The 22,633-nt window shown below is 44.7% G+C and overlaps 2 protein-coding genes across 8 annotated transcripts in view; both read left to right on the top strand.

The window, feature by feature from the left end:
- macf1b (microtubule actin crosslinking factor 1b) overlaps positions 1–9,428 on the top strand; it is a 38,714-nt gene extending 29,286 nt beyond the window's left edge. For all 5 annotated transcript variants that reach the window (XM_049024749.1, XM_049024747.1, XM_049024746.1 and 2 more), the window contains 17 exons: positions 53–259; positions 356–475; positions 808–977; positions 1,088–1,247; positions 1,369–1,563; positions 1,672–1,797; positions 2,025–2,168; positions 2,618–2,806; positions 3,140–3,254; positions 3,370–3,536; positions 4,461–4,623; positions 4,813–4,967; positions 5,348–5,422; positions 5,520–5,637; positions 6,331–6,500; positions 6,836–6,965; positions 7,824–9,428. In XM_049024749.1, coding sequence (XP_048880706.1) covers positions 53–259; positions 356–475; positions 808–977; positions 1,088–1,247; positions 1,369–1,563; positions 1,672–1,797; positions 2,025–2,168; positions 2,618–2,806; positions 3,140–3,254; positions 3,370–3,536; positions 4,461–4,623; positions 4,813–4,967; positions 5,348–5,422; positions 5,520–5,637; positions 6,331–6,500; positions 6,836–6,965; positions 7,824–7,849 — 2,430 coding nt within the window. In that variant the 3' untranslated portion in view covers positions 7,850–9,428. The remainder of the gene's footprint in view (positions 1–52; positions 260–355; positions 476–807; positions 978–1,087; positions 1,248–1,368; positions 1,564–1,671; positions 1,798–2,024; positions 2,169–2,617; positions 2,807–3,139; positions 3,255–3,369; positions 3,537–4,460; positions 4,624–4,812; positions 4,968–5,347; positions 5,423–5,519; positions 5,638–6,330; positions 6,501–6,835; positions 6,966–7,823) is intronic.
- A 2,422-nt stretch (positions 9,429–11,850) lies between these two features.
- Positions 11,851–19,229, top strand: LOC125749554 (riboflavin transporter 2-like). Of its 3 annotated transcripts, XM_049026930.1 has the most exons (5): positions 14,141–14,233; positions 15,474–16,527; positions 16,904–17,027; positions 17,912–18,022; positions 18,565–19,229. In XM_049026930.1, exons 2-5 carry the CDS (start codon positions 15,509–15,511, stop codon positions 18,634–18,636), a joined length of 1,326 nt encoding a protein of 441 aa, XP_048882887.1. In that variant the 5' UTR covers positions 14,141–14,233; positions 15,474–15,508; the 3' UTR covers positions 18,637–19,229. The 3 variants fall into 3 exon arrangements, with proteins under 3 accessions (XP_048882888.1, XP_048882887.1, XP_048882886.1); XM_049026931.1 differs by lacking the exons at positions 14,141–14,233; positions 18,565–19,229 and adding an exon at positions 11,851–11,943 and having other exon boundaries at positions 17,237–18,048; XM_049026929.1 differs by lacking the exon at positions 18,565–19,229 and having other exon boundaries at positions 17,237–18,048.
- The last annotated feature ends 3,404 nt before the right edge of the window (positions 19,230–22,633 follow it).

The raw sequence follows: 22,633 nt of genomic DNA, 5'->3' as shown, positions 1-22,633 counted from the left end.
AAGTCCCAACAAAGATATGAATGCAAACGTGTGTATGTGTGTGCCGGGATAGATGTTGGTGAGTGAGGTGCAGGCTTACGGCGAGAAGAAAGCCACAGTGGAGAGTGCAGCTTTACGGCTGAAGGAGCTCAGCAGGAAGGAGGAGGGTAACGTGGTGCAGAACTTGGTGATGACTGTACAGGCCCGCTATGAGAAGCTCCAGCAGCGTGTGGCTGAGAGGGCCGCCTCGCTGGAGGAGGTCAAGAAGCAAGCCAAGCAGGTAGTGTTCCTCACAGCCCGTTCTCCATCCATGTGGATCATACTCATGAAGACCCGCTGTAGTGAATCCCTCAATGAATCATTGTGTCAATTGCAGTTCAATGAGTCATGGCGCCTCCTGGTGGACTGGATGGTGGAAGTGGAGCAGACATTGGATACACATAAAGAGATCGCCGTGTCCCATGAAGAGATAAAGCAGCAGCTGACAGAGCAGAAGGTTGGCCACTCAAGCTGGGCCTGTGGACTGAAAGTCTTCTGATTCATAACATCTGTCTCCTATCTGCTGGTGTTGAAATGCGACAGCTTTGAGCAAACAATGATATTCTTTTAAATCTGGACATTAAAGAAGATACAGCCTTCTGGCATCTGAGACCCAAGACTTATGAGGCATCATCATCTACACAAACAATTTATCAAATTAATTCCAAAATTTTAAATCTATAGAACTAAATTATGTGTCCACACCAAAAACAAATGTTCACCTCAGAAAATAATTCTAGGCACATTCTAGCCCATGCTTAAATTCTTCATGTCTATGCATGTACCCAGGAATTCCAGAAGCTTCTGAGGCTTAAGAGGCCCATGTATGAGGCCACCATGAAGAGGGGAAGGGCTCTGCTCGAGAAATCCCAAAGCCCTGAGGACAAACAGCAGCTGGCAGACCTTGTGTCTGAGCTCCGAGACTCATGGGATACCATCAATGGAAAGTCTATGGAGAGGTCAGGGCAATTTAAAGGTCTTAGTGGACCGTCCATTTTTGAAACTGAATAAACATATAATTATATATATTTTATCTATGAATGATACATATATGTTTTTTTACTTTCAGGCAACACAAACTGGAAGAAGCATTATTGTTTTCAGGCAGATTCACAGACGCTCTTCAGGCGCTGATGGACTGGTTGTTTAGGGCTGAGCCACAGCTGGCCGAGGACATGCCTGTTGGAGGAGAAAAGGACCTGGTCACCAATCTTATAGACAAACATAAGGTCCATCTTATTTGATTATTTTGTGGAAATTTCCATGGCAGTATGAGAAATGAATTAGCAGAAGCTAATTGGTCCTCCTCACGTGCTCAGGTAGTAAAACCCAATTCCCGTGGTAATGCAGGTGTTTCAGAAGGAGCTGGGCAAGAGAGCGGGATGTATTAAGACTTTGAAGCGTTCTGTGCGGGACCTGACTAAAAGCAGCATGGCGGACAGCCGTTGGCTACTTGAGCAAATGGAGGAGCTTGATGGGCGTTGGGAGACAATTTGCAAGCTGTCCGTATCCAAGCAGGCAAGGTTGGAGGACGCCCTCCGACAGGTGGGCCTTGGTCCTAGGATTCCGGCAGAAGGGATGATAGTATCGAGAGGGTAGGGGGGGGCATCTGTGCTCTTTTTGATACAAAAATCCTGTGATATACCTTCACAGGCAGAGGAGTTTGACCGCTTGGTGCACTCCTTTCTGGAGCGTCTCTCCGACGTGGAGAGGACTTTGAAGTACGGGCCCATCCCGGAGGAAGAGGAAGCCTTGCTGATGTTCCACAAGCAGCACCAGGTGCGGGAGTGAGGCTGCAGTCACAAGCCCCAAAACAATATCACTGTACCTAGCAAATGCCTTTGTCCATAGTGACTTAAATAAAGGTATATACCTCAATCCATTAACACGCTGAATGACCTACTTCAATAATTCAGGGTATAATAACACAGTACAGGGATGGAACTTGCGACCTTTCGATTGTATGTCAATGCTGAAGGAACTTATCTTTCCCTCTGTCTATACAGGAGTCGATGAACTCACTGCAGTGCCAGGAGATGGAGCTCGATAGCATCCGTGCCCTTGGGGAGGAGATCCTCTCAGCCTGCCATCCTGACTCTGTCATTACTATCAAATCCTGGATCAGTGTCACTAAAACCCGCCTGGAAGAGGTGGGCTAGGCTACAACTCCTGAAGAAAACTACCTGGGCCTTTTAGCTTAGCATCTCACCGGGCCGCTTAGCTTTTTTAAGTGTTCTAACTGTGGCATTTTAAGTGTTACATCTCTTCTAACCACTTAGCATAACATCAGATCTCTTGCCTTGGTGTATCCTCTGTGCCCTTTAGCATCTGCTCTCTCACCTAAGGATCTAATTTCACACATGTTGCTTAGCAGCTCTTCTATTGCCTTCCCTTAAAATCTCCTTTAGCATAGCAAAGCTTCTCAACCAGTCTTCTCCGCTTAGAAGGTAGTTACACAACATACAATTTCACATATCTTCAGAAAAAAGTCTAAAGGAATCGGCCTGTCCTGGGACAGGGGACTGGCTGTCGCGTCTCTTAGGAGCTGGTAATAGTAAACTTTTGGTCGACGGTTCGACATATTTTCCTTTTGCTACAGGTGCAAGCTTGGGCTCAGCAGCAGGGAGAACGAATCCGAAGCGGCTTGTCGACGCTGGAGGCTGAGCGGGAGGAGGTGCAGCGGTTGCTTGACTGGATCTCCGCGGCTGAGGAGTCACTGGCCCTGAGGGATCAAGAGGGGTTTCCAGAAAGCATGGAGGGCACCGAGGAGCTCATATCTCAGCATGAGGTAGGAGTCCCCCTAGGAATTAGAAAAGACAATGAAGGGGAATGCTGAATTATCTACCCACCCTGCAGAAGAAAACGGAAGGAGATCTCTTAGCATGACTGATTTTGTGAACCTTAGATTTCACAAATGGTTTTTGCATTGAGGGTATTTTTATTGCTTATTAATGTCTTATTAGAAATGAGCTGATAACTCCAGACATCACTACAACAAATATAAACGCAGAAGCCAGTCATGCAAAGCAGTGTGTACTTGTGCCTTTAAAATTATTCGTTCTGTTCAACTGTACCAAATGGCATCAAGTTAATTCAATAAGTCTTTTTTTCTCCTTCCTAGGTCTTCATGGATGAGCTGAATCGAAAGGTTCCTGAGGTCGAGAGCGCCATAAAATCGTGCAAAATGAAGATGGTGCCGAAACAGCTCATGTCCCCGAGCCGTAAAACCTCCACAAGTTAGTGAGCTGCATTATTTGCTGTTTCATTAAATGCACCTTTGCATAGCGTATGAGTCGACTGAGAGATGAGTATGGGCAGCGTGTCTGACACTGACCGGCCGTTTGATTTCAGAGAGGAAGGGAACCCAGAAGCTTCAGCCCCCAACGACTTTGCCCTTGGAGAACCTGGAACCTCAAAATGCCAACCTGGGCCAGCTGGTCAGCCACTGGAAGCAGCTGTGGCTCGTGGCGTTGGCCCGACAAAGTCGACTTCTGGAGCACCAGCAAAAGCTACGAGAGGTGACCTCTTCTTAAGCTCTTCCTAAGTTCCATCGGGCGGTCTCTCTCCAATAAGCCATTTACTGTTGGTCAGCTCATTGATGATAATGCACCGGTACATTTGAACAGATCCTACAACTGCCGAATTTTCAGGGCTAAGATATTTCAGCTGCTTGTCTCAGCCGCCTCTCATTATTTAGGACGTTGTCGTGTGTCGGGGAGTAGACATCAAGACGCCACATGTAGGAGATGTGACAAGCATCTCTGGCCCCTTCTGTACTGTCACCTCAGTGTCATCATGTTCCTGCCATTCCCTGCTCGTCCGATCCTCCTGTGTCCCACGTCCCCTCATTTACCTTGTGTGGAATCCCGGTGTTTTCAGCTGTGTCTAGTTGTTGTTAATTAGTCCTGTATATTTAAGTCTTCGTTCGAGTATGTTTCCCCGTCTGGTCATTAACATTGTTGACGTTCGTGCATGCGTTTTCTGTCCTGTGTTTCCCAAATAAACCCCCGTTTACCTGAATTCACGGCATCTGTGCTGCTTCCTTGGACGCTAGCCGTAAAAGTTCCATAGCTACAGTAAGACTGATACTGTAAGAGGAGCATCACTGCATGCTATTTCAGTAATGCTATGCCCGCCATCAACCTCTGTCCTCTTTTACATCTCTTGCCTTACATTTTACATTAAAACTGAACGAGTATTTAATAAACAAAAAATAATCTATTTGAAACATTTTAGTCTGGTCTATCGCAGCATCAAAACAGCACTTATTCTAAATTATCTTAGAGTTAACACAGATATGTTCAACTTACCTTAGTGATATGATTGTTAGATATTCTGGTCATTCATTTAACCCAATACTAGACTTTATAAAATCTATAAATACTTTACATTTTTCTTCATATTGCTTCTGTTTCTTCCCCTTCGGTTGTGTTTCTGGACAGATGGAAGCGTTCGCCAACTTTGACTTCGAGGTCTGGAGGAAGCGGTACACTCAGTGGATCAGCCACCTGAAATCCCGCATCCTGGACGTCTTCCGGGGGATTGACAAGGACCAGGATGGCCGTATCACTCAGAAGGCCTTCGTTAACAGTGTGCTTGCCTCCAGTGAGCTCCTGCTGACCCAAAACATTCACTATTCATCTCCCCAGCACATTCCCTAGTCATCCCAACAATACATTAACTAGTCATTTGACCTGTCATATTTATTTACCAAATCGTTAGCTAGCACATCAGCAGTCCTCCATTATAAGTATGCGACATTTCTTAAAATGTCCTGCCTCTCCCGCTTTTCAGAATTCCCGACAAACTCTCTTGAGATGGCTGCAGTTGCTAATATCTTCGACATCAATGGAGATGGTTACATTGATTACTACGAGTTCGTAAGCACGCTCCACCCCAGCAGAGACCCATACCGAAGGACACTGGATGCAGACCAGATCAATGAAGAGGTGAATTTGTAGATTGCATGTGACTCAGACTGTTGCCATAAGACCTACATTCATTGCCAAATGAACCAGTATATAAGCCAGTCATTGTGCGAAAATGTTTCCATCATCCATCCACTTAACATCACCCAGTCATCCAGGACCATTCAGACATATCAACCAGACATTTATCTAATGAATATAGTGTGGAAGATAGTTCTTTTGGCATATTAGTTTACATTTTCAAGTTTATTAGGGGTGATTTATGCTCTAGGAAATTCCAGTTACGTTTATTTTCACACTAAAAACTCCAGAGAAAGGTGATCGAGAGTGACTTCAGAGGCATGCATTTGGGTCTGGCAGTGCACTTTACGGTTAGCGACTGTCCCCTTCTCGTCCCCCAGGTGAGTCGGCAGGTGTCCCAGTGTAACTGCCCCAAGAGGTTCCAGGTGGAGCAGATCAGTGCCAATCGTTACCGGGTACGTGAGCACTCAGACGGTGCACTTGCAGACATTGATTGAATTGGGGTGGGTGGGGGGGTTGAGCACACTGCTCAGCTGTTTCTTGTGGCTGCAGTTTGGGGACTCGCAGCAGCTGAGGATGGTCCGGATTCTGCGCAGCACCCTGATGGTACGTGTCGGTGGAGGCTGGACCGCACTGGATGAGTTCCTGGTTAAGAATGATCCTTGTAGAGGTAAGGGATACAACCTTGAGAGGGAGTATTTTGCAGAGTGTTCAGCGTGCATGGTTTTTAGTTAACTTTATTGTCATGAGTTGAAGCGCATGGACTAGGCAAGGGACAGAAAGGCTGGGGCAAATAGGGATTTAATGGGCGAAGGGAGAGGCATACAGGAACAAGAACCATAACCAAAACATAACATTACAATGACCGGACTAGGGAAAGATACTCTAACGTGGACTTAAATACACAGAACTAACAAAGACAACTCGAAACAGCTGATAAGCACTTGGAACCCACAAGAGGTAAATGAGGGACAGGGGACAGGAGGATCGGCATGATTGGGGTGTGACATTTATGTTTTGGGGGGTTTCGTTTTTCTGTTGACTGTCTTTCTTAAAGGAGCCTTATCCACATTATTTGTTAACATTTAATGTAATGAATCCTTTCCTTTATTCATTTGTGTTTTTACTACCCTGTGGTATTTCTCAGCCCTGCAACCTATCAAACATGGACAAAATGACGCTTCATGAACCATTTGCTGTATTTTTTCAATCCACTAGATGGTGCTCTCTGTTCACAAGGGCACAAAGCATGCCACAAATTCAAGAGCACTACCGTGCGGTAAAAAATACAGCATATGAATCATGAAGCATCATTTTGTCCATCACTTCTATCAACCATACTGTCTTCCCTCCTACCCTTTAGTGAAAGGGAGAACCAACCTGAAGATAAAGGAGAAATACCTCACCTCTGGCTCGTTCAGCACGTCCCGCAAGGGCAACAGCACGTCCAAGCCGCTGGGCGTCAGCCGCTCCAATTCTAGCCTGAGCCTGTACAGCACAGCCTCAGCACCCAGCAGCCCCCTCACACGCAAGGTATGCTACACGCAGCCAATCAGGAGCCCCTCCACCCCATGCAGCAGCCAGCAGTGATTGGTGACCATAAAGTTACACGATACATGAATCTCACATTATTTTATGCCTCAGCCAAGCTACTTTTTGTAATATATTTATTAATGATTGATTTATTCTGTAACAGTTATGATGAAAAAACACAGATTTGCCATCACTATATGACCTTGATCTGACTTTTCCTTTTCGTGTTAATAATAACAGTAGGAGCCGGAATATTACAAACCCATACAAACACACATATATATGACCCACATGTAGGGCTTCATCCCCTGAGTGTGTACCCTCTGTCCCTGCAGTCTGTCCTGCGGAGGAGCCTCTCAGGAGATCGCTGCAGCAGACCCAGAAGCTCCATCGCGGCCCTGGGACCCGAGCTGCAGTTTGCTTCTCCAGGGGACGATGGATCTCCATCTCCACTTGGTGGCAGTGGTGAGACTGCTGACATGGACCCTACGGCCTCGCAGCATGCCAGTACACAACCAGGGGCATTGCAGGATACCCTGCCACATTCAGTAGGCCCAACCCATTATAGAAGCCCGAAATTTTACCAAATTGTACCGTACAGGAACCATACTGAAAGTTGCAGGTCATTATTCCAGAATTCCATATCCCTGCACCTGTAAAAATGAAGTTTGATATATTGCAATGCTCAGTTTCTAGAATGAACCAGGGCAACTGACCTAAAATCAGTAGAAATGTTTTTGGAGGAATTTAGCTAGAGAGTGAAGGAAAAGTAGGCAATGAGCACTCAGCATATATGCGGTAGCTCCTGCAGGACAGCTGGAAAAGCATCCCAGGAGACCACCTCATGGAACTGGGATAGAGGAGACAGTAGGCTCAGCCAATCCCTGGAGCGATTGCCCATTGGTGGGATCACTCTGCCGGCCGCGGGATTTGAACTGGCAGCCTTCTGAGTTCCAACCCGCAGAGATGCCCCCTTCTCTCCAACAAATTACATTTTTTTGTTTAATACATTTTTTGGTCAGTGCATAATTCCATATATGTTATTTTATAGTTTTGATGTCTTTATAATTATTGTGAAATATAATCCTTTTAATAGGTCCAAACTTTTGACTGGTGCTGTATGTCATCAGACATACACCCTGAGGCCCAGGTGCTGCCTCTGTACCCAAAGAGAGCCTTGTGTAATCCTCAGCAGTCCCTGTGAGAATATCCTTAGGTTCAATCCTCTGCTAAACAATTCCGTTCTATATTACTACCCATAAAGCTCTGATCAGTCACACTGTCTGTGTGTTGATGGAGGTTTGCTTTCTGCTTGATCCACAGACGAAGCAGAGAGGCCCCCTACATGAGACCCAGGCTCGGCCCCCTTCCCTCGACCCTGGAGACCAGGTCGGAGGCAGCATACCGAGCTCTGCGGAGCTCCGGGCCACGACGCCAGACCAGCTCACCTGGAAGTCCTTGTACAGACTGACGGCAGCCAGGACAAACGCAGGCCCCCATGGAGAAGCCCCCTGGAAGGGGGAGGGGACTTCAACAGAGAAGGCAGCTGTTTGTAGGGGTGGGCTAGAGGGGGTGGTCTGCTACACCTCCTCTGTAACCTTGGTCCGACCGTCAGTCTGGTCTGATGCCTCTGCTCTGACACACTGAACCTCTTTCCTGTCCGGAACTTGTTTTAGTTCTTCAGACATTGAGTAGCCCCTGCTGGGTAACCTAAAGAGAAATGAACAGATTCAGTGATATGTGTAGCATGTACAACAATGGCATGATGTGTCTGAGCTAGAGAATGTATGCTTTATATCTATGTAGGTGTGTATGTGTTATTGCGTTTAACGTGACGTGAGAAGGCGAGGTGTATTCTGGGAAAGAGCGTCAGAACGTGTGAACATGGTTTAGACATCCTTGACTTCTTTTCGTCCATGTTTGAATCCATCTTCGATCGTCTTATCCTTCAGGCTGGAGTTTTTGCATCCAAAGTCCACCATCGTGTGATCCGAATCATTCTGTTGATGCACGGAGTCCGCTATTGCCTCTTGACATGTATACGTCTATTTGCATTTCCACCCGAAATTATCAGCACATTTATGTTAAACCATCCAAGCATGAGATAATGTCAACAGATTTTTAAACACATTTTGACTCGATGCAGCCACATCTGATAGGCCTGTAACGTTTTAGGAAACTTACCTCAAGATCTCATAAATAGTGATGTTCAGGAATGCTTATGGGCAACACTAATACATGAAAGATGAATAAAGACTATTTTAAGGGTTTTTTTATTATCTGAGGGAAAATAAACAAGCAAACATCCTTCTCTCAAAATTTTTCTGGTGCTCTAGGAATAATAACAGTGTAAATATTCCTCATTGAAATTCAAATGTAATATGAGGTCCTTCAGAGATGAATGAGCTGAAAGACCAATTTCATGGTTTGGCTTATTAAGAAAATAACCATGCCAATAAAAGAACAGGAATACAAAGAAATATTGTTTTCTGTGCTAATGCTACAGAATTCAGTCTGAGATCACATAATTAAACAGAAAGTTTTGCAGTCTGTCAGATGGTTGCTGGCCCTTTTCAATAAAAATATGCCAAGTCTTCAAAGGTCTTTAAAGGGCTATAATCTACACAATACAATTTTGACGGCATTTATGAAATTTTCTGTTTCCTCCAATGCCATTTGGTCTGAATGATGCTCCTGTCAGAAATCGAGCATTTTCCTGCTTCCAGAAGGAAGTACGGGGCACCTGGCAACCGTTTCTATGACGTGTTTGCCCATAATCCTCTATTTCTGCTACTGCAAAGGCAACACTAGCTAGTGTAGAGCTCAGTTCTGACTCTAACCTAGTGTAAATGTAGAGGAATGTAACTAATTGATACATGATCATCAGTGCATATGTAAATAAATCCTTTTGTAATAAAATGTAATAAAAAAAAAAACTATTGTGCCTGTTTGATAGCTACGGAGTGAAAAGTTGCTTGATGGATGTTTTTCATCGCACATTTGCATTGGGATCTACTGTATTTACAGTACCTGTACAGAACAGAATTTTGGAAACAGAAATAATAATAAGAATAGTAATAAAGGTGGGATGGAGAAAATAAAGTGTTGGGGAATGCAGAGTACAAACAAGCATAAGGAACATAAAACTCATTACAAAATTATAACAATAACTCTTATTTATAAACATTTATGTATAACATATATAATGTGGTTTTTTTGTCTGTCATTTCACCTGGTTCTGGAAATTTTATTATTCACCGGCAAATTGTTCCTGAGCTTCATTAAAAGTCCAGCGACCTGCTGTGACCTGTAGAGCTCAGCAGAAAGAGGCGGATCAGAAGCAGCTCAGGAAAATTCCTCCTGAACTTTACGGTGGGATTCCTGCTAACCTTTCAGCTGCCTTCAAAAAAGTGTTTTCTTAGTGCTAGGATTCTTTACTCTCCTTCCACTTACATACCAATATACCAGTGGTGTATTGGTAGCTTTACCAGTAAGTTTACTGATCAGTAATAGTGAACAATTCCACCGTGTAATTTCTGATAGTTTGAAGTGGTAGTTACATTTAGCCACTCGCTAGTTGGGGGACTGGGGGGGGGGGGTGGTGTGATCACTCTTATGATCACTATACTTTCTGAAGAGCGATTGCATGGAGCCTCTGTGGAAATCTGTGGCCCTCGCAGGCAGGATACTTCAGAGATCCCATCACACAAATGCATGTTTTGTTGGGAGGAAGGAAAAAAAACAAAGAACTGAAAAAAATGCTCTGTGTGGGAAGAGAAGGGCGGAAGGTTGGCGTACCGGCAGGCAGGCCGAGCATGGAGTCCTGTGACTGCAAATTACCACGGTCTGGTCATGCAGAAGCCTGGTGATGACCTTAAGCCTGGAGTTTAACTGTGAAGCTGATATCCTGAAAGATTTACTCGCAGTTGCTGAAAATTCACTGGCGCTGTGATGCGTAGTGCAATGAGCCTAAAAATATCGGAGAAATCTACATGCAAAGCACAGGAGTTTCATGAGAAATGTGTGCCATTATCTATCTGTCTGTCTGTCTGTAGCTGCTTATCCTGTTCAGGGTTGGGGGTTAGGGGAGGCCAGGGTCTATGAGCACAAGGCAGGGAACAACACACTGCAGTGCACACTGACAGTTCAGGAACTTCAATTAGCCTCAGGATGCGTTTGGGCTGTGGGGGGCAAACCGGAGTACCCACAGGAAACCCCACGACAGCATGGGGAGAACATGCAAACTCACATGGAACAGAGACCCAAACCTGTCAACAGTGCTAATCCTAACGCCACCATGCCACCCCACTTGCCAAGCTAATAAACAAATATACTATATACTGTCCAAATGGGTTTCTTCTGCGCTTGGGATTCCTCCTGACTTGATGATCCTGATTTGCCTTTAGAGTATAACTCATGAGAGATGAGTAGGGCCTCCCTGGTTCCCTTTAAGTCACCCTGACCTCTGAAAATGACTAACTGATGGCTTTGAATATCGCAGCGTATCCATGTTTAATACATGTATAATAACTACAATATATTTTAAACCTGGGGCCTGTGAGCAAGAGGGTTTAAATCTCCACAACAGAAGGAATAGCAGCATGTGCTGAGAAAGAACCAGCAAAGGTACAGTTTGTTACAATGTTACAGAGCCGATAAATGTCATTGGCTGTCACTGCACGGGTTGTGATGTGATTGGCTGGTTGCTCTGTCTGAGTAAATGCCAAGGATACTAATTCTCTTCTGTTTTGACTCCAGTGTCAGACGTCCTTCATATCCTTGTCACCAGGTCTTCAGACACAACATTCTTCATTTGGGGTGAAGATCATTTTGAAATTAACTATAAATTACATATTTCTTTTGTTCCCAACATTTAAAAGATGATTTTCAGACAAATAGCTCTTTTATGAATGAGCTTACATTCTTGTGTTGGCCTAACTACCAGGGAAGATTTTATTATAAGATATCATTTCCATAATACAGGGCAAAATAGTTTCACAATACCTTTTGTGATCATGTCTGAAGTTACAGTTCAAATACCAATTGTTCATCTAACAAGCCAAGCAAAATAAAATATGCAGTGAATCACAATAAATGTGTATCGATAAAGGATCACTTTCAAGCCGGTGCGTTTGAGGGATTATTTCCTTTGCCTGCATTATTTCCCTGATCTCGGTGCACGTGAAAGCCGTTCCCTTCTGGCCAGGGGCTCACACGCCACTAAGCCAGACGGATCCCTCCTAACCAATGAGATGCCTTGATTCTCAAGCACGAAAAATGGGCCCCCGGAGGCTATCCGATCTTTCTGCAAACCCTCATGGAGAGCTGGAACCAGCCCGTCTTGCAGTGGAACCGCAAACCATCACGAGGCCTCCACATCTCCCTGACCCAAGACCCGTAAAATTCCAGGGTGGCCGTCCCTTCACCAGCTGTCCTGCAGCATGTGAGTACCCCGGCTGGGGACATGCGTGTCCCCACCATCCTACATGAAAAGACGTTACGCTTCCAATCTAATAAAAGAGCCAGATTCCCATGGTTTTGTGCAGTTCTATTTTTATACTGAAATTTTGTCTTACAGCTATTTGTTTAGTTACCATCTCAATATGAATTGCGTTCAGATGAATAGAATACATGTCAGCAACACAAATATTAATCTGAACCCTGTAATCAAAAGGTTGTATGTTGACCATTAAGAATACATTAGCAGCGATAAAAGTCATTTTAGCTGGGAAAATATTACAGAGAGAATGAATCAGTGTATTATTATGGGTTTTCTCGGGAACATTGTTTGCCTGATGCTGTCATTTCCCAGCTAAGGGCTTTGTGTGTTGTGGGTGTTATTACACACTGGCTCCATGACTGTATTGAGGTTTCTGTAATGCTATATGATCACGGAACAGAGGTTATGATATACTGCAGTGTACTGATGAGGAGACCTTCAGATGTACTTCTGCTATACATGGGGGCAGTTTTCTCAGTCTTTTCTGACAGTAACTGTTAGAATTGGATTTTTTTCTGTGCTTGTGTTTCGCTGTTTTCCTGTTTGCTTGTTTCCTCCGAGTACCTTTCAGGCTCATTCTGTGTGCCGACTTTGTTAGAAGGATTAGCTGAATCTGATCGTAGGTCTCCCGTTCACGCGAATCACTTGTCCATCAGCCGCGACGGCTTCCAGATTGTTCACTGGTATGTTTAAGAATTTTGGTGGATACTTTACTTACTCTAACCGCCGGTAGAAACTCATTTTGAAGGTGTTCTTAACAACATAACTGTTTTAATTATGTCATACCACAAAATAGTGCTATAATATTATAATCAGGAAAAATCACAACAAAAAGAATAACTCAGAGAAAGTATTTTATGCTTTGGAAAACATTTGTGGCACTTTTGCAGAACGGGCGTCTTTTTCATGTTGGTATATAGTTCCCCCTAGTGGAAGTTATATGAAATACGTGCACAATTACCCAACACCTCAAAATAAACAGTAATTATGCTACGTGACCGACAGTGCTGAGTGATGGGGAAGTGCCCCCCCTCCGTCAATTTTGTGGGCTTGTGGGTGGGATGACTACCCTAAGTATTGTTTCATGATCTGAAAACAGGGGCAAATGGAGGAGATACTTGAGCACCCCCTGACCACCCACCCTACATGTGCCTGTCGATGAAAGCATGTAGTATAATTAAATTAGTCTTTCACACTCACCAACACTAAAAACTGAGTCTGACTATCTTCTTGCTCTGAGTAAACCGGAAAGCAGATGACGGTCTAACCATGATATTGAGAATGTAATTGTTTGAGGAACCTTCACATCTGGCTTGTGCAACATCGAGTGAATGACAGCTGCAATAATCATTTAAAGTGAAAGTCAGGTGGCCTGAATGAGGGTTTGAACCCAAAACCTCCAAGGTCTGCTGGCCTGGTCTGGATTTCGATGTAAGTGTTTTAAATTTGATATTAGGACAGTGAGGGTCTGAATTCCACAAGCCAGTTTAATTTTGTGGTGTAAGAGATGAACATTGTATGTAATAATCGCTGAAAGATTTTTGTGTTTCTAAATCAGACATAATTGACATAAGCAGCCACAACTGTGCATGAAAAAAACATACTATTGTTCTAATATTGCAAATACTATTTCTCTAAGCAAAATGTAACTCTTAAAATAGGGCAGTCTTATTCTCATGCAGCTTGAGGAATGCTGTGGGAATCTGGAGTTTTGAAATAATGTAATACACAGGAAGGATGATTTTTCACAGTGCAAAGCACAGTGACTCAGCAATTTCGAAATCCAGTGTGGCAATAAAATGCTTGGCCTGTACAGTGAATTCCAACTTTAGATCTGGAAATACAGGTCCCATCCTTAAATATTTCATGCATGTGTATGGGGGCGAGGATGGGTGATTGCATTGATGGAGAGGACACAGCTTTCATACTCCTAAAATGAAAAGAAGTGTCACACTTGTAACGAGTTTCTGATTCCTGTTCAGCAGTAACCTCAAGGTCAGCTAGGGAGGGGGTGAGCTCAGTGGGAGGAGCTTGTCGTGGAAGTACATGGTTGCTGTGGTTACATCAGAGCCTAGCTCAGCCAATCAGAGCAGCTGGGGGAGGAAGAGCGTGCCCCTCTCTCTACTCAAGTGCAGTATGGGCAGAGATGAGTAGGCTGGCAGGGAGCTGATGTAACAGTGAGCTCGATGGAGGTGAGCAGGCTGACGTTAGCAGAGCCCCGCTAAACAGCATGGTATGTTCTGGAGTACTGGATTGTGAATGCATGCCTGTATGTCTGTGTGTGTCTGCGAATGAGGGCTAGGCTTTTTAGAAGCTCTCATAGGTGACTGTGCTTCATGAACTGTACTGCTCACAGTGTCTTACAGTTCCTCACTTTTTAATGCAGTGTTTAAGTTGTGTTAAAACTGATCAATGGGCCCCTTCAAACTCTCAGCTGTTGCTGTTTCATGTGGTCAGTCTGTCATTAAGGATTAAATTGTCTGTTTATGTTTGACTAACTACTCAGTAACTATGTTTATATCAGACATTTATACACTGTAGTGTAATTCAACTGCCATGTATGTGTGTGTGTGTGTGTCTGTGTGTGTGTATGTTTTTTCTCCTAGTATAAATATCTGTAAGAGTACACATCATGAGGAAATCATTTTCAGATTTTGACTAATTTGCTGCTTTCTTCCTGTTTGTTTCGCCCTGTGGGGAAACTCTGGGTTTGTGATACGCTGTCTGTGAGAATGTGTCATGTTCATTACGCTGTGACAGATCCATCAAAGGTTCGAGGGGCGACCCTTCTGGTGACCCTGCAGGTTCAGGAAAGTCAAAGCCAAGCCCCTCCTTGTCTCACGGACCTCAGAGAGGGTGCTGAAGAGCACTAATGACCTGCTTTTAAGTGGAACATAACTGTAACGCCTTGACACAAATTTTTGTGACATAAAGTAACACGCTTGATAGCTTCTCCTGTCCCTGTACTATAAATAGCATTATCCGACCCAGAGCTGAGTTCACATATGTCACATGACTCATAGTACACATCTATATTCATTTACTAAAACATGGATATTTCATGGTATGTTGCATTGCCTTTCTCAGTTGTTATTTTAAGTTATATATATATATATATATATATATATATAAGTTTTATAACCATTAGTAAACAGTTCACAGAGGTGGATAGTTCAGGTCGAGAAAGCAAAAATCCAGGCCAAGATTTTGTTTCAACCAACCATTTGAGTCTAAAGAGTCACAGTCACAGAGTACTGAACTGGTTGGTTAAAACAAAATCTTGGTCAAGATTTTTATTTTCTGGAGCTGAACTATGCACATCTACACATATCAATAACTTTCTGAGGTACATACCAAGCCTGACTACCCTCCTTAAACAGCAGGCTGTATGTGCCTCTCCTCCTAGCAGTTAGGATGATGGATGCAGAAATGTGTAATGCTCACTTTTTCTGTGCTCCTGTTCCTTGTTTCAGACCTTGCTCTCACCTTGCCACCGGTCCCGCTCACCATGTCGTTTCGGACACACGTGCTCGCTTGCATGTTCGGCATGGGCTCCTGGGTGGCTATCAATGGCATGTGGGTGGAGCTTCCTCTCATCGTCCCCTACATCCCTGAGAGCTGGCACCTGCCTGCTTACCTGACTGTTCTCATCCAGGTGGCCAATGTGGGCCCCCTGCTGGTCACGCTGCTGCACCGCTTCCGGCCGGGCGTCGTAAATGAGCGGTCGGTCATCTACGCCATTGCGGCCGTGGGCTGCCTGGCCTGCCTCCTGCTGGCCTTCCTGTGGCACTACACGGTGGAGGTGGCGGGCGGCCCTCACAGCGTACCCCTGCTGGCGCTCACCTTCTTCCTGTCAGTGGTGGACTGTACCTCCTCCGTCACCTTCCTACCCTTCATGATGCACCTTGAGTCTCACTACCTCACCACATACTTTATCGGGGAGGGGCTGAGTGGACTTGTGCCGGCATTGGCTGCGCTGGTCCAGGGTGTGGGTGTGGTTCACTGTCACAACGCTACCCAGAAGGACAACGGGACTCGGGTCAATGCCTCGGAAGCAGGCCTCACCCTGGAGCTGGAGGCCCACTACCAGCCTGCTAATTTCTCCACCCAAACCTTCTTCATCTTCCTCACCACCATGATGGTGGCATCCATGTGGGCCTTCCATCTTCTGAACCGTCACCCATCTGTAAGGCAGGAGCACATGGGCAACGGATACCTGGCAGGACAGAAGGAGGAGCCAGGACTCAGACTGCAGAGCCCATTGGAACCAAAACCCATGATCACACCAGTGAACTGCCACCAGGGGGAGCAGAGGAGCGCCTTTGGCACTGGCACTTACAGCACGACGGAGATGCTGTTCATCTTTGTGGTCCTGGCGTGGGTGAATGCACTCACCAACACCGTCCTGCCCTCTGTCCAGACGTACTCTTGCCTCCCCTATGGCAACAAGGCCTATCATCTAGCGGCTGCCATGGGTGCATTAGCTAATCCGTTAGCTTGCTTCATTGCCATGTTTGTGCCCATAAGGTAAGTAGACTCATTCTCTGTTATTCTTATATGGCAGAAGTATTAACTAGCTCGACAATGCTAACAAATAGTTATGCACATTGGTGGTAGGTTACTGAATGCACAGAATCACTGTTACTGTCTCAACCACAAAAACCAAATTTAGTAGTACAGTTCGGAATGTGCTCTGTGGACTCACGGTCATGTGGTATGAAGAACGATTACCCACATATTGAATCTGCGGCAGTATGTTCATTAAATGCGATGATTTGCCACAGATTACAGCCAGATTTCTGCTTGCCGGTCATGTGTCGGCACATTTGTACAGAAGATGATTAAATGATTGTATGAACATGGTGCTGATGCTTGGTGACCAGCTGCCCTTCTCCTTCCCCAGGTCACTGATGCTGATGGGGTTTCTCACCCTGACCGGCACGAGCATTGGGGCTTACATAATGTTCATAGCGGCAATGAGCCCCTGTCCGCTTCTGGTCCACAGCGCATCAGGAACGGTCCTCATTGTGAGTGTCTGCTAATCACAGGAAAATTTGCACAGTTAATTTAGACAATACGTGTCTCATGCCATTTTGGGAAATACATGAATAGGATTAAGTAAATCCTTGAATCAAGTATGTCAAGAGTTTAACAGCAGTATACAGACGGGCGAACATAAAAAGTATTTTTTTAACTCTGTGTTTCCTTTGTTGCTTATATCCTATTTTTGAAACAGGTTGCAGCCTGGATTCTCTTTGTATTAACGCTATCCTATGTGAAAGTGATCATTGGGGTAATCCTGCGAGATGAAGGACATAGCGCCCTCGTGTGGTGTGGAGCGGTAGTGCAACTGGGATCTATGCTTGGAGCCTTAACAATGTTTCCCCTTGTTAGTGTGCACAGTCTCTTTACATCAGGAGACCCTTGTAACACTAGATGTCCACTTTAGAGATGCAATCAAGTTGTCTTGGTTATTTTTTAAGTTATGGGTGGATGTGTCCAGGACACAGTTTGTTTCTATATCTTTGTAGGTTCAAATAGTTGTATCCGCGTTTAGGGTCATGGGGGGCCTCGAGCCTATCCCAATCAGCATTGGGCACAAAGCAGGGGTATACCCTGGTTAGGATATCATGTACATTTATATGACACATGCATGTCTTGTCAAAACCCTGGCACCCTCTTCTTACTGTAAGTCAATGGGTATGAATTAGCGATGGCCAAATGAAGACTCATGAACCATTTGTTATATTTTTTGACCCCACTAGATGGTGCTCTTGGCTTGCTTTTGATCATGCTTTGAGCCCTTTTTTTAACAGACAGCACCATCCAGTAGGGTCAGAAAATACAGCAAGTGGTCCGTGAAACTACATTCGGCCATCACTAGTGTGAGTGATATTTTATTTTGCTTTAGCCTGAAACATCCTGCAGGACCCCATCATCAGGCCAACAGAATGTCTCTGGGATGAGCTGTGGCACAGAAACAGAAGGAGATGCAGACAGATCCTTCATAGGTGAGCATCAGGTGAGCACAAAAGCACCAGCTTCCCGAGATGCCCTGAAGCTACTGTAAAGACCAAAGGTGGGCTGAATAGCCACGTCTCAGGACTTTTGGTGCATCTCATGTGTGCAGCCTTTCATTTGGACTGTCAGGAAGGAGGCACTTAGTCTCATTTGGCTAAGTGCATGAAACAATGTGGTGAAATTCCAGTTCAGCTGCCTCAGTTACTATGCTGAAAATAGAGACATGCCTATATAATGCAGAAATGGCTGACTGGTACCAAAAAAGACCACAGGCACGAGAGCAAAGGGTACAAATGATGGCGTAGTAGCGCCCTGCTGTGCACAATATCCGTCACTGCAGCACTCAACCAACAAATGGGATTATTGTACTTCTTTTGCATCACTCGTAAAGTGAAATTCCGAGTTTGTCTAATAACCAAAGGTAGAGGTCCACTGGAAAGCCATCAGTCATGTGATATTTGTGCGACACGTCAAAGATGCACGGTGTCACTTTCGCATGGCGGTGTGACTCCTTTGTGGAGTCCCCCACTCTCATTCCCTCAGATGTGGCCCATCCTACGATTCCTACGACGGCTGAGAGTAACTCAGGGTGGCAAATGCAAGCCTGCTGTCTAAATATTGTGGAAAAGCCGGAATGACGGCAAGATGCTTAGCGATGTCACTGATTCAGCATGTTGTAGTGCATCCAGATGAATCACAGCACAGGTCGGCAACCTTTGATGTTTCTAAGAGGCTGTATATGGTCTTGATTTGCAATGTTTTATTTTGTATGCGGTTTCACATATTTCATTTGATAATGTACAACTGTTTAGTTTATTATATAGGTCAATAAACATTTTTTTACAAGTTCAAAAGGATACACATTTCCCCCCAAATAAAGTAAATCATTCTTCATTTTGCTATTATCTCAAAAGACAATAACCAACAGATAATCAACAGATGTATGTTACAGAGCTTGCTGAATCATTATTGCCAAGCCTTATTTCATCAATACTTCCATTTCCTGCTTTTTCATATTTGTTTTTGTTCTCTTGATAGGATTTTGGTTAATGAATAGCTGACCTTTACACTGCTGATGGTTCCCTAATACAATGTAATGTTGTCAGTAAACCCACTGAATGGATTTCAGTTTGAATATTAGCCATACATGTTTAGTGGGAGTTTGTCTCTCGCAGAATGTATTCATTAAAATTAAGTTTTTGTGAAGAGTTGATCCACTGCCACACGTTGAGTAACAGACATGCAGTGAGGCGCATGGTGCAGTGTGCTCGCACATTTTCAGAGTTTGCCACTAGAGGTCACTCAAAACCTTGAAAAGAAATGTTTACATTAACGTCACAAGTTTTAAATCATGAAAAATTCAATATGACTGTTTAATTACTAGCAAATCATCATAATAGCTTTATGTATTAAATATGTTAGCTTATTTTCCAGCACAGATAATCAGTATAAATAGATAATGAGCACTTAAGTGACAATCAATGAAGATTCTGGAATGGATGCTTCAGTCAAATCAAAAGTTATTCAAACAGAGCTAAAACCTGCTCGGCTGTTTGGACTGAATATGCAACGAAACTTCTCTAACCGTCTAGAACAGTTCGTTCCATCATGATACAGTATGTGGGCTACAGAAGACGACCGCATTTTTATCTTTCCGTAATTTATTCTGTCACTGAGCGCATCGGAAACACTGGTGCAAGTCATTCGTTGGATATCTGCAGTTTTCAGTCTGTATAGTTGTGTGTTCCCCCCGCACCTGTACACGTCCCAGTGAGGAAAGATGGATTTGAGTCATCAACTCTTCCCCTGTGGGAATCCCACCTCCCCTGGGAAAAGCCCGGGTTCGGGGCGGCTCTGTTTCCAGTATGTGCACGGCCCCTGGACTTAATACACTGACCTTATTCATTTGTGTAGTGCATGCTGGTACCCAGCATGCTTTGCATGGCCTGCTGCATTACCAAAAAAGCACATGCATGATTTAATGAAAGCGATTTAGCCAACGCGAAATAAAATAGACCTCGGTGTTACATTCAATCCTTGGAAAGTCATGCCAGCTGTTGGTACTAGCAGAGTTAACAGCATTCCACCCACAGCCCACACTGAGTAGTACAGTATGGTACAGTATAGTACAGTATAGTATAGTGCAGTATAGTATAGTATAGTATAGTACAGCACAGTATAGTACAGTACGGTACAATATAGTATAGTACAGACTCATCCAGCTGTATCACATTAACATTAGTGATACATGCATGACTATAGGAGACAGTGAGAGGGGCACACAGTGAGAACTTAGTGCTAAAGTGAAATCCGGGTCCTTTGAATTGAAATGGTAGTTTACCAATCCTGTCTTAGCTCAGCGTGTCCTCAGTGACATGGATTATCTGGTCACCTTACCCAAGAAGAAAAGAACATAAAAAACTTCTGGAGATCCAAGGTCAACTGGCTGCCCGAGCCCCCTGGGAATGCTAACATTACAGAAAATAGAAGGTGTGTGCTTGCTGGCTAATGGCAAGGCCTGCACTGTGGTCATGGGCAAAACCAAAGTCCATCATGGAGTCAGTTCTCCTCACTGGTCTGTGTGGGGAGGCAGAGGGACGGCTGCACCTGCAGTGTCACATTTCACAAGTGGCACCCACAATGCCATGCTTCCTTGGTTCTAGGAACCCATACAGATTTAGATAAATACAGAGCAGTATAATCAATTTGAAGACAGTGAAAAGGTACAGCCTAATAGTACAGTGAATAGAGGGGTATCGGTGAGCTTCCTGATTAAACTTTCCTATGATAAATCTATAAATCCATGTTTTTGCTTCCTCCCAGCTCCCCGCCAGACAGCCCACATTTATGCTCCCTCCCTGCATCCGCGACTGTCTATGGGTCACTAGGGACCGGATTGGGAAACCCCATGAACCAGTCACCATCACAACCAGAGGAAGATCTGGCACCTCTTGTTAATCTGGTGTTCAGTCTGGGGTGGTTTGTGGTGGGGTGGGGGGGGGGGGGGTGCTCTGCCTTCTGTTGATCAAGTGGAATTTAAAACAAAGTACAAAAAACTTTTTTTTGTATTAGGTGAATTATGTGAATATTGGGAGTATTAGGTGAATTTTGCCTGGCTTTACCAAACGCTCCTTCCTTCCTTCCTTCCTTCCATGCATGCGCTATTGGAGCCCTTCTTGTGTCATGGAAAAGCTGGTTTATTTATATGCTCATGTCACATCTGGGTCCGTGTTTCTGCACCTGCGGGAGACGGTGGCACCCTCAGCTGAGGGGCCCTCCCCGCTGACATCACACCCATCTTGGGGATGCTGATTGGCCACCGCCTCACCCACTTGTTCAAGGCCCGCCCCCGTCTAAGGTGGCAGCCATGAGGGTTGCGTGTACCAGCCGGTTGCTTTGTGTTTGGAAAATACGAGCCGGTTGAAAGTTAGAAGCGATGGCCATTACGACTTCCTACATTTCGGTCTGTCATCAAAATATTTCTTCAAAGGTACTTTTAACACGTTTTTCAAACTACTGGCACCAGTTTAAATACCCGGATGTTGTTGAGAGGGTGATGCTTAAACACTTAGGGTTCAGGGGCTGGGAGATCAAGAAACATGAAGCAACATCCTTTTCAGTCAGAAGAGCAGTTTGCAAAGCACTGCAGCTCCGCTCAAAACACAACAGGAACCTCCCGAAATTAGTCATTACCTCTGTGTATTGCGATATTAGGGCACGTCTGTCTGTCTAACAGGTAAACAATGCGATTCTGAACAGTGAGACTCCAGAGATCAACAAATATCAAAGCCCAAAAAGCCATCTTCAGTTTTAGGATGACAGATCGACGTGGACATCTCAGCTGAAACACTGTCCCACTGGACAAAGTCCAGTAATGCATGAGGTCAAGCAGAGGTCAGCAGCTCCTGGTCCAGCTTGTCCATTAGTAGGTTATTTAGTGTGTTATTTTGTCAGTGGGAGTGACAGACCAGCAAAAATGAATCATTATCCACCCCCTGGCCCAGCCCCCACCCTTACGGCAATCAATAATGAAAGATCATTAAAATGAATAGATGGACCTCCCTTTCTGTCCGGTTCCTAATTGTGAGATCAGTGTCAGGGGAATGAAGACAGAGAGGGTCCAGGGCCTTAAAAGCCGTCCTCTGATTGGCATGAACTCATCTTCGGAACTGGACTGATAGCTGGTGCCCCAATTCGCTTCCCACCCCCCTGTCCTCAGTTTTTAGACCTTTCAGATGCCAACTCAATGGCATCTCTTTACCCCAAAGCACAGAATGCTCAGTCCGTACACAAATAAAGTACTGATGAGTTTAATCAAGAGCTACCATTGAGGGATGAGAAGTGCTGGGAAACATGGTGGATTTCCAACCACCTGGAGAGAAACCTTGAGAAACCAAAGGAAACCTCATGTAAAAACATGGAGAAACCTAGAGAAATTCTGGATAACTCTGGAGAGGAACTAGGGAAAAGAAACAGGAGAAACCTACAGAAACCAGGGGAAACCTATAGAGAGTAGAGGACACCGAGTGAAACCTGCAGATGAACTAGAAACCTGAGAAAGGACTATGTGCCGCCCTGCTCACCTGCATGTGCTTTCAGGGATGTTAATGGG

The sequence above is a fragment of the Brienomyrus brachyistius genome, chromosome 9 (assembly GCF_023856365.1).
Source record: "Brienomyrus brachyistius isolate T26 chromosome 9, BBRACH_0.4, whole genome shotgun sequence".
In the NCBI taxonomy this organism is placed as follows: domain Eukaryota; kingdom Metazoa; phylum Chordata; class Actinopteri; order Osteoglossiformes; family Mormyridae; genus Brienomyrus; species Brienomyrus brachyistius.
Note: the sequence above shows the minus strand (reverse complement) of the source record. Positions and strands in the feature narration are given on the sequence as shown.